The following is a 12,742-nucleotide window of genomic DNA, read 5'->3' as shown; positions in this document are numbered from 1 at the left end:
GATAATTTTCTTTGCTCTGAAGTTTTATCTGATAAGATAGCCAATCACTCCTGTTTTCATTTGATTAATTTTGCTATGATATATCTTTCTTCATCCTTTTATTTTCAACCTACTTATATCATTATATTTGAAGTGAGTCTCTTGCAGACATCATGTAGTCAGGTCATGTTTTAAATCCATTTTTCCCGTATCTATCTTTTAACTAGTGTATTTATACTATTAAAATTTTAATGTATTACTGATAGGTTAGGGCTTAAGTCTGTTATTTTATTTTATTTTTTGTTTTCTATTGTTTTTTCTGTTACTTGTTTTCCTCTTTTTTTTTTTTTTTGAGTAAGATTAGCCCTGAGCTAATATCCGCCACCAATCTTCCTCTTTTTGCTAAAGTATATTGGCCCTGAGCTAACACCTGTGCCCATCTCCCTCTATTTTATATGTGGGATGCATGCCACAGCATGGTTTGATAAGCAGTGGGTAGGTCCATGCCCAAGATCTGAACTGGCAAACCATGGGCCGCTGAAGTGGAGCACATGAACTTAACCACTGAGCCACTGGGCCAGCCCCTGTTTTCTTATTCTTAATTTCCTACTACTTACAGATCTTTAGAATTACATTTAGATTATTCTATAGTGCTTTTTGTGTATCCCTTTGTAGACTCTTTTTAGTGGTTGTGTATATATATACCTTACCTTCCTTTACATCCCTTTCTCAAGATTCGTTTGGCTATTTGGGTTCTTATATGGTCCCATAGAAATTTTAAGATTATTTTTTCTATTTTTGTGAAAAAATGCCATTGGGATTTTGACAGAGATTGCAATGAATTTGTAGATTGCATTGGGTAATATGGACATTTTAACAGTATTAGTTTTCCCAAGCCATGAGCACAAAATATCTTCCTATTTATTTATCTTCTCCAATTTCTTTCATACATGCCTTATAGTTTTTCAGATCTTTCACTTCCTTGGTTAAGTCTATTCTAGTTATTTTATTCTATTTCATGCAATTGTAAATGGGATTGTTTTCTTAATTTCTCTTTCTGATAGTTCATTGTTACTACACAGAAATGCAATACTATATATTGATTTTGCATCCTGTAAATTTACTGAATTCATTCTAATAGTTTAGTTGTCAAGTTTTTGGAATTTTCTCTATATAATATCATGTCATCTGAAACTGCTGATAGATTTACTATTTCCTTTTTTATTTTTATGATTTTTATTTCTTTTTCTTCCTTAATTACTCTGGCTAGGATTTGCAATACTATGTTGAATAAAAGTGGTGAGAGTGGGCATCCTTGTCCTGTTCCTGATCTTAGAGGAAAAGCTTTTAGCTTTTCACCATTGAGTATGATGATAGCTGTGGGCTCTCAGATATGGTTTTATTACTTTGATTTCTTCTTTGACCCTTTGGTTGTTCAGTAGCATGTTGTTTAATCTCCACTTAATTATGAATTGTCCAGTCTTCTTCTTGTAATTGATTTCTAGTTTCATATCATTGTGGTTGGAAAAGATGCTTGATATGATTTCAGTCTTTTTAAGTTTACTAAGACTTGCTTTGTGGCCTAAAGTATGATCTATCCTGGAGAATATTCCATGTGTGCTTGAGAAGAACTTGTATTCTGCTGCTATTGGATGGAATGTTCTGTAAATGTCTGTTAAGTCTATCTGTTCTAACATTTAGTTTAAGTCCAATGTTTCCTTTTGATTTTCTGTCTGGATGATGTATCTACTATTGAAAGTGGGGTATTTAAGTCCCCGACTATTATTGTATTGCTGTCTATTTCTCCCATCAAGCCTGTTAACATTTACTTTATATATTTCAGTGCTCATATGCTGGGTGTATAAATATTTACAAATGTTATATCTTCTTGTTGGATTGACCCCTTTATCATTATATAATGACATTGTCTCTTATTACAGTCTCTGGCTTAAAGTCTATTTCATGTGATATAAGTATAGTTACCCCTACTTTCCTTTGGTTTCCACTTGCTAGGAATGTCTGCTCTATTTATTCTTCAGTCTATTTTCTTTCTGATGTTCATATTGGGTAATTTCTATTGTTCTATTTTCACTTTCCCTCATTCTTTCATCTTTCCCCTCCATTCTACTGTTAAGTCTATCCACTGAGATTTTTATTTTGGTTATTGTATTTTTGAGTTCTCAAATTACCATTTGGTTGTTTATATCTACTATCACTCTACTGAGGCTTTCTATTTGCACATTTCAAGCATGTTTATAACTGCTCATTGAAGCATTTTTATCCTGGCTGCTTTAAAATCTTTATCAGGTAATTTTAACAATTCTATCATCTCAAACATTAGCATCTATTGATTGTCTCTTTTCATTCAGTTTAAGATCAACTAGTTCCTTGTCTGTCTTGTGACTATTGATTGAAGCCTAGACATTTTTGCATTATGCTATAAAACTGTTAATCTTAAACCTTTTGTTTTAGCTGGCTTTCTCTGACATTGTTCCAGCAGGGGAACTGGAGGTCATTATCTTTTTTACCCTGAGGCAGAATAGAAGTCTAGGTTCCCCACCATTCAGCCTCTATTAACTCCCAATTGAGGGGTGGGATTCTCTTTACTTCTAGGTAGATATGGGAGTTCCAACTTCCATGTGGTCTTCATCGACACTGCTATGGGGATGGCCTTGTTATAGCTGGGCAGTGGTGAAGGTCCTGATCTCTTCTGACACCACCCCAGTGTGTACTGGGTTGCCTCATTAGAGCCTCATGAGGATGAAAGTCTAGGCTCCCCAGCCAGCCTTTGCTGGCATGGATGGAGGAAGGACTACAGTTTTTTCTGTGGTTTTGACTGGAGTAAAATGGTTTTTGCCTAAATGGCAACTGTTTTACTAGACTGAACCTTTGTTGGTCATTTGGACAGAGAGAGTAGGCTTCTGTTAGTATTTTTGGCATTTTGTTTGTTTGTTTTGCACACTTTGGCCTTTCTGGGTCAATGGTTTCTTCAGCTTCAATTTTAGGATATATAAAGAAAACAAAATAGCAAAGCAGCAAAACAGGGAACTCACTTCACCAGTGTCATTCCTCAAGTTCTGACTGTCCAAGCCAGTCAGCCTCTGCTCTTCACCATTCACAGCATTTTTATGTTTCTTTTGTACTAATTTCCAAGGAATTGAGTTGTATTTTGCAAGAGGAACATCTACTCCATCTTCCCAGAAGTAGAATCCTGTATGCTTAGTTTTTAACAAAATAATTTATCGAAATAAATGCTATGTTCTCCCCTCTACTGTAATATTTTCTAATCATTTAGTCTTATATTCCCAAAAATATTTATATGTTTTTGTATAATACCATTTGGTACATTAATGGGCAAACAAAAATTTATTTATTGAAGCTGTTATTTTTCATATCAGTTGAAAGAGATCCTATTTATGCCATTTAATGCTTTGTGTGCTAAATTCCACATTGTTTAATGTTAAGTCCTTTGCTTTATTCTGCTTAATATATAGTTGCTTAGCATTTTACTTTTACTTTTACTTTTTCTGCATTACTTTGCTTTTTAGACTTCATCTTGCTAATAAACATCTTGACTTTGGTATTTACATTTATCTATAATAAATTTATTTACATTTATTTATAAATCACAACACATTCATAAATGAAATATATAGTATTTTTTTTTTTTGAGGAAGATTAGCCCTGAGCTAACATCTGCCAGCAATCTTCCCCATCTTTGCTGAGGAAGACTGGCCCTGAGCCAACATCCATGCCCATCTTCCTCTACTTTATATGTGGGACACCTGCCACAGCATGGCTTGACAAGCTGTGGGTAGGTCTGCACCCAGGATCCAAACCAGCAAACCCAGGCTGCCAAAGCAGAACATGCGAACATAAGCCGTGCACCACCGGGCTGGCCCCAATATATAGTAATTTTTTTTGCTGAGGAAGATTAGCCCTAAGCTAACATCAGCACCAACCTTCCTCCACTTTATATGTGGGTCGTCACCACAACACGGCAGATGAGTGGTGTAGGTCTGCATCTGGGATCTAAACCTGCAAACCTGGGCCACTGAAGAGGAGCGTGCTGAACTCAACCACAGCACCACTACCGTATTGTCTTTATTTTTTTGGAAAGTAAAAACATTTTAAATTTTACAAACACGATTTAATCTATATTAATCTATTACATCAAGCATGAATTCATTTAAAAATATTTATTTGGTAATTATATATGCATTTTTATTTTTATTTTCACATTTACATTGTAATTAAGAACAAATGGATGCTAAATGTTTGAGCAAAAATCTCTACCTTGAAATATCAATCCTGTACTGCATTTTCAATTTATTTTTCACTGTGTGAACAGAATATATTAACTGACTTCCAAGAATCTGTCTTCCTTTTTTCCTTATTAATAGAATATTGATATTGTTTAACAAGTAAATGTGCTCACTTAAAAATACTCATCATACCAGATTCCCTCTATCTAGTGGTAGCCATGTGACCCACCTCTGGTGGTAGAAGCCTTTCAGGTGGGACACCTGGAGAAGCTATTGTTTTCCTAATATAAAATAGGCAGACTTAGCTGGCATGTGCTTCTTGTTCCTACCAATCTTCTTCCTAACTTAAGCACATGCCTGGATATGAAGAAGCTCATTGCTTATGCAGAACAATGTCCCATTTGCTAAAAAGAACAGAGTAGGAAGCTAGAATAAATTTACGGCCCAGGTTAAGGCACTCAGACTCAGATATTGCCTCTTATTTCTCTAAATTTTTTTAACTATTATTACAAAATGATTAATATACTTAGAATTTATTTTAAGGATTGTAAATAGTTATAAAAAGTCTTCCAACTTCCTAATCTCTAGCCTTTATATACATAATCACTCTTCATTGTTTATATACCATTTCAGATGTGATGACTGCTCAAATGATTTTCTATTCTTCATCAGTTTCCAATGCATATATTGAGAGATTTATATATACTTAAAACATACTATAAACACCATTCTCCAACATACGTTTTTACTTCCTGTATCTTGTTCCTGATTTTTTCTAACACCTGCAAAGTTAATACCCTCTTTCAAAATCTTTTATGATCTATTTGCTCTAACATTGATAAGCCATGAAACATGTTTTCTTATATTTTTATCTACCCATTAAAGTGCTTTGTAACCATCCAACTAGAGATCAAGTGTCCCAATCACTTCTTCCAACATTTTAAAAGTCAACATATACTGATGATTTGAGCATGTCAGTGTAATCATATTAATTGCTTAGGAATTGAATATTTTTATCCTCTTCCATTAATAATCCAAACTGTCCTTTAAGGCACTGAAAAAAAATAAACCATTTCTCAATGGAATATTCAAATATGGAAAACTTAAAAAAACTTAGAGATCTACTTTCAATTAAAAAAACAAATATTTTGAATCAACAAAAAACTTTTAGAATTAAGAAGTGAGAATAGCAAAGTGGCAGACTATAAGATTAAATAAAAACATCAATGTATTTCTATATACTAGCAAAAACAATCCAAAAATGAAATTCAGAAAACAATTCCCTTCACATCATCAAATGAATATAATACACAGAAATAAATTTTAACAAGACAAGTGCAAGACTTATACAATGAAAACCACAAACACTGCAGAGAGAATTAAAGAATATCTAAATAAACTGAGAGACAGTTCATGTTTAAAAACAAGGATACTAACTAATATAAACATGGCAATCCTCCACAAATTGATATATAAGTTCAGTAGAATCCTTATCACTATCTCAGAAGGAATCATTGTAGAAATTGACAGACTGATGTTAAAATTCATTTGTAAAATACAAGGAATTCTCAATATTCAAAGCAATATTGAAAAATAAGAGCAAAGTTGGAGGAGTCACATTTCCCTATTTCTAATCTCAACTACAAAGCTACAGTAATCAAAGACTGTGTGTTACTGGCATAAGGATAGATATATACACCTTTGGGATATAATTGAGAGTCCAGAAATAAACTCTTACATTTATGGCCAATTGATTTTTGACAAAGATAGCAAGATAATTCACTGGGGAAAGAATAATCTTTTCAACAAAGGGGCTGATATAATTGAATATCCACATACAAAAAGTGAACTTCGACCCTTATTTCACATCATACATAAAAATTCATTCAAGATGAAACACAGATATAAATTTCAGAGCTAAAATTATTAAAATTCTATAAGAAAATATAGAAGAAAAATTTTATGACCTGGAATTAAGTAGAGTTCTTAGATACAACACCAAAAGCACGATTAATAAAAGAATAGCATTTGTAAATTGGACTTCATAAAACTGAAAACTTTTCTCCCTTAAAAGAAACCATTAAGAAAATGAAAAGACAAGCTAGAATCTGGGAGAAAATATTTACAATTCAAATATCTGATAAAGGACTTAAATCCAGATATCTACTCTTACAACTCAGTAAGTCAAACAACCCACTTTTAAAATGGGCAAGAAAATTTGTATAGACATTTGACCAAAGAAGATATATACATATTTTATAAGCAGATGAAACGATGCCTATCACCATCACTCAGAGAAATAAAAATTAAAACCACAATGAAATACCACCTCAGACCTTGTAGAATGTCTACAGTGCAAAATAAAAAAAATACTAAGCATTTACCATGATGCAGAAAAACTGGAACCCCCATTAATTAATGGTTTCCACTTTTTAGAAAGCAATTAAGTTTCCTAAAAAGTTAAACATAAACTTACCAAACATCCCAGTAATTGCATTCCTAAGAATCTAGCGAAGAAAAATGAAAACATACGTCTACACAAAGATACGTAAGTATTTGTTCATAGCAGCATTATTCATAATAGCAAAAAGTGGAAATAATCCAAATGTCCATCAACTGGTGAATGGACAAATACAATGTAGTATATACATATAATGGAATATTATTGAGCAATCAAAAGGAATAAACTACTGGGTCAGCCTCCGTGGCCTAGTGGTTAAGTTTGGCAGGATCCACGTCAGTGGCCTGGGTTCAGTTCCTGGGCACAGACCTACACCACTCATCTATCAGTGGCCATGCTATGATGGCAGCTCACATATAAAATAGAAGAAGATTGGCAACAGATATAAGCTCAGGGCAAATATTCCTTAGCCAAGAAAAAAGAAAATGGAACAAACTACTGATACTTGCTGCAACAGGAGGCAGCCTCAACCACATCACACTAAGTGAAAGAATGTAGATGCAAAAGACTACCTATTGTATGATTCCATTTATATAAAATGTTTAAAAAAGCAACTTTTATAGAGAGAAAACAAATCAATGGTTACTCAAGACTAGGGGGAGGAAGTAAAGATTAACTGCAAATGGGAACAGGGAAAACTTTTAGAGTGGTGGAAATTGCTAATATTGGATTGCGGAGATGGTCATACAGCACTGTTAATTTAGTAAAATAATTGAATCATACATGTAATATGGGTGAATTTCATAATATGTAAGCTATACTTCCTTAAAGCTATTAAAACAATGAAGACCAAAAACAAAAAACCCAAATATTTGTTTCTCTACAATTTAATACTTCTTTGCTCAACAATTTTTATGCAGTAGACACACAAGCTTTTTTAAGTTTTCAGATATAAGACAATACTAATATATTCACTAGTTTATTTTATATAAATGATCATGATGTGAAATATTAATCTATATAATTTGGGTATAGAACTTAGAAGTTAAAATTTCACTTCTATAAATTTATTTAAAATGAAGCCAATTACCTTTTTCAAAGCAGGGCAGAAATTAAAGAAAAGTCGACAGTTGTATGTTCTGAATCGTTCAGGAAGATGCCAGTTCTGAATTATTTCTTCATCAGAAATCACATGATGATCCAGTGCTTTGAGAGGCCACATACTGTTGACAAGAACATGTCTATATCCTTTTTTAAGGCTTACTGGACAATCAAACATGGTGAGGGCAAGGAGGCTTGGACAGGCTGATAACACACATACATTCTTTAACTTTGCAAAACCATTGTCATGAAGATAGAGGAGTTTTAGGTTCTTCAATCCACTCCAAAATTTGGTATCTGGTAGACTTTTTATCTGAAATATTATTAACAATAATACTTTAAATACAAATATTCATTTTCTATAAATTGCATGGAAAATGGAAAAGCATCAAACATCTAAAATTCACTATTTTCAGCAAATTTCCCACTAATAAGCAAAACAGAATTTCTAATTATCCAAATGATTGGAGTAAAAACAAAATACACTGGGCATCAGGAATAAGCTATGATTATTAGTGCAATTAAATGAATAAACAAATATACTTCATTCAGTAAAAATTAATTTGGAATAGGCTGACTCTTTAAACTTTTCTAAAATACTTTCTTTACATGAAGAATTAAGGAGTCAAATCAATCAATGTGATATACCACATTAACAAAATGAATGATGAAAATCATATGATCATTTCAATAGATACAGAAAAAGCATATGATATGATTCAATATCCATTTAGGATAAAAACTTTCAAAAAATGGGTATCCAAGTAATGTACCTCACCATAATAAAGGCTGTATATAACAAGCCCACAGGTAACATCATACTCAACAGTCAAAAGCTAAATGAATGCTTTTCCTCTAAGATCAGGAAGAAGACAAAGATGCCCATTCTTGCTACTTTTATTCAACATAGTATTAGAAGTCCTAGCCAAAGCAAGTAGTCAAGAAAAAGAAATAAAAACCATCCAAATTAGAAAGGAAGAAGTAAAACTGTCACCATTTCTAGATGACATGGTATTATATACAGAAAACCCTAAGGACTGAGTCCACCAAAAAACTAGCAGAACTAATAAACAAACTCAGTAAACTTGCAGGATACAAAATCAATACATAAAAATCTGTTGCATTTTAATACACTAATAACAAACTATCAGAAAGAGAAATTAAGAAAACAATCCCATTTACAAGTGTATCAAAAAACTAAAATATGGGGCCAGTCTGGTGGCATAGCAGTTGGGTTTGCATGCTCTGCTTTGGTGGCCCAGGGTTCACCAGGTCAGATCCTGCACACGGACCTACACACAGCTTATCAAGCCACGCTGTAGACAGCGTCCCACATATAAAATAGAGAAAGATGGGCACAGATACTAGCTCAGGGCTAATCTTCCTCAAAAAAATAAATAAATAAAAATAAAATAAAATAAAACCCTAGGAACAAATTTAAACAAGTATGCAAAAGATCTGTACACTGAAAACTGTAAGAGATTGATGAAAGAAATTGAAGACAAATAAATGGGAAGATATTAAATACTCACAGATTTGGAGAATTAGTATTGTTAAAGTGTCTATACTACCCAAAGCAATCTACAGATTCAATGCAATCTCTATCAAAATTCCAATGGCATTTTTCACAGAAACAGAAAAACAATCCCAAAATTTATATGAAATCCAAATAGCCAAAGCAATCTTGAGAGGAAACAAAGCTGGAGGCATCATGCTCCCCAATTTCAAACTATATTTCAAAGCTATAGCAATCAAACAGTATGGTATTGGCATAAAGGCAGACACATAGATCAATGGACCAGAATAGAGAATGAGAAATGAACCCACGCATATATGGTCAATTTATGACAAATATTCTAAGAATAAACAATGGGGAAATGACAGTGTCTTCAGTAAATGGTGTTGAGAAAAATGGACAGCAACATGCAAACTAATAAAGCTGGACTACTATCTTACACCACATACAAAAATTAACTCAAAATGGATTAAAGACTTGAACATAAGACCTGAAACTATAAAACTCCCAGAAGAAAACATAGGCAGTAAGCTCCTTGACATCAGTATTTGTGCTGACTTTCTGGATTTCACACAACAAGCAAAGGCAACAACAGCAAAAACAAACTAGTGGGACTACATCAAAATAAAAAGCTTCTGCACAGTGTTGGGGCCCAGGGCAAGCCACCCCAAAATATTCCACAATGGTATACTGATTATTTTGAATTACACTTACTTGAGAAGCAGCCAATGCAAAAAAAAAAAAAAAAAAAAAGGCATTCTCACCTTTCTCTCTTGGTTCTCCCTGAAACCAGGAAATAAACCCCCCTGTAAAAGGTATTCTCCCTGCATCCTTTCACCAGAACTAGGGAATTCAGGCCCAAGAAAACCTATATAAACAAACTTTGCTAATTTACTATGTCAAGCCTAAACTGTATAAATATCTCTCTTATTACATACCCCAAACCTAAGTTTCCTTGTCCTATCATTCCTCATGAATTTATTGTTTCTTTGTGTAAAAGATAGATATATTGCCTACTTTATTCACCATTGGAGTATCACTTCTGTTTCATCTCCAATATGTACATATAAAAGTGGGTTTTTCTACTGTTAATCTGCTCGTGTCAATTTTATTATTAGTCCAGCCATAACAACACAAGAAAGACGTAAGGGGGGGAATTTCCCACTCCCTGACAACATCAAAGGAAACTATCAACATAATGAAAAGGCAACCAGTCAAATGGGAGAAAATTTTTGCAAATCGTATATCTGATAACATCCAAAAGATATAAAGAACTGACACAACTCAATAGCAGAAAAACAAACAATCCAATTAAAAAATGGACAGAGGATCCAAGTAGACAGTTTTCCAAAGAGGACATACAGAAGGCCAACACATATATGAAAAGATGCTCAACATTACTACTCATCAGGAAAATGCAAATCAAAACTACAATGAGATATAACCTCACACCTGTTAGAATGGCTGTTATCCAAAAGGCAAGAAATAAGTGTTGGAAAGGATGTTGAGAAAAGGGAACCCTTGTGCACTGTTGGTGGGAATGTAAATTGGTGCAACCACTATGGAAAACAGTATAGAGCTTCCCCAAAAAATTCAAAAATAGAACTACCATATGATCTAGCAATTCTCCTCCTGGGTATTTATCCAAAGGAAACAAAAACACTAACTTAAAAAAATATATGAACCCCCATGTTCACTGCACCATTATTTACAATCATCAAGACACAGAAACAACTTAAGTAGTCCATCAGTAGATAAAAGGATAAAGAAATAGTGTTATTCATACACATACACACACACACACACACACACAATGGAATACTATTCAGTCACAAAAAAGAATGGCATCTTTCCATTTGTGACAACATAGATGGACCTTGTGGAATCTAAAAAAATTTTTAAAAATAGAACTTAGAGATACAGAGAACAGACCGATGGTTGTGAGAGGCAGGGGTGAGTGAAATGGGTAAAAGTGGTCAAAAGGTACAAACTTCCAGTTATAAGAAAAATAAGTCCAGGAGATGTAATGTACAGCATGGTGACTACAGTTAATAATACTGAAGTGTATGTTTGAAAGTTGCTAAAAGAGTAGATCTTATAAGTACTCATCATGTTAAAAATAAATTGTAACTGTGTGGTGATGGATGTTAACTGGACTTATTGTGTTGATCATTTTGCAACATGCACAAATATCAAATTATTATATTGTACACCTGAATTTAATATAATGTATGTCAATTATATGTCATTAAAAAAAGAATTAAGCAGTCAAAAAGTATTCTTAATCTAGACTATGGATTTAAGAAGTAAAATAAACCAAATCACACAATGCTTCTTTATATATTTTTAATTTACAATGTTTGCTTATATTTTAAATTTTGTATTTATACACATTATATATTTTTATTTATGTTTTATATAAAAGACTATTCTGCAAGAAATATTGTGAATAGTTACATAAGTGCTTATTACATATCAATTTCATTTATCTGAAAATATCTGAAATGGCTATTGCTTACCTGGTTGCCATGGAGATCAAGTTTGACTAATTTTATACAACTCTTAAGTGGACGAATATCTGTAATAAAATTGTTTGAAAAGATGCATACTCTAAGAGAGATACAAGATTGCAAATTTTCCATAGATTTTAAATGAAGGCCACTGAACTTCACAAAAACAAAATCTTTGTGATCTTGTATCACGTTTTCATTATAGTGACTCCATTCTTCATGATTGGTTAGCTCTTCTGTAATTGTTCCGTGAAACATCTAGGAAAAATGGGAAATTGCTTTCAAACGGTTTTTTAACTTCAACAAAATAACTCCATCTGAAAACAAAAAATATTTGCTAACAGATAGTGAGATAAAAATGGATAGAAAAGTTAAAATAAAAATCTAATTCCCATAAAACCTTCTAACCCAAAACATCTTAAATGTCTAACATTTATATAACTACAACTCAAAAATGCACCACTGCCCTCAACAATGAACTAATATCAATAAGAACAAAAACTTCCTTTTTCTAGAATACTTAGAGAACATGGAATTCAGTGAAATAACTGAGATAAAAACATCACCTCTAGGTAAGACAACTAAAACAAAGAAAACTATACCATACCATACTTTGTACAATAATTTTATTTAAAAGATTCTGTTAAGGAAAGAAATGCACTGAATGATGAACCTGCAAGTCAGGAGAGTGATAATCTTTGTGGAAGAGGCTGAAAAATGCAGCTAAACGAAATTAAGGTGTAATAAAGTGCTTCAACTATTATAAACATTTATTCCTTAAAAAGACAATTTGCAATTACATCATTTATTTTTATGTCCAATTCAATTAGGCAAATAAGATAGAGAAGTCTAATGGTTTTGAACTCTAAGTTTATCTAAAATTTCAGGATAAAATCTTTTTTACATAATTTTATATAGTATTTTATTATAAATTAAAATTAAATTACAAAATTTTCCTTAACTGTGGGCA

The 12,742-nt window shown here is 32.7% G+C and overlaps 1 protein-coding gene across 1 annotated transcript in view; it reads right to left on the bottom strand.

The window, feature by feature from the left end:
- LRRIQ3 (leucine rich repeats and IQ motif containing 3) overlaps nt 1–12,742 on the bottom strand; it is a 204,388-nt gene that overhangs the window by 173,609 nt on the left and 18,037 nt on the right. The window contains exons 2-3 of the mRNA XM_070592138.1: nt 11,782–12,030; nt 7,736–8,059 (exon numbers count right to left, since the gene is read on the bottom strand). Of these exons, the coding sequence (XP_070448239.1) occupies nt 7,736–8,059; nt 11,782–12,030 (573 nt within the window). The remainder of the gene's footprint in view (nt 1–7,735; nt 8,060–11,781; nt 12,031–12,742) is intronic.

The sequence above is a fragment of the Equus przewalskii genome, chromosome 24 (assembly GCF_037783145.1).
Source record: "Equus przewalskii isolate Varuska chromosome 24, EquPr2, whole genome shotgun sequence".
NCBI classification, from domain to species: Eukaryota; Metazoa; Chordata; class Mammalia; order Perissodactyla; family Equidae; genus Equus; species Equus przewalskii.
Note: the sequence above shows the minus strand (reverse complement) of the source record. Positions and strands in the feature narration are given on the sequence as shown.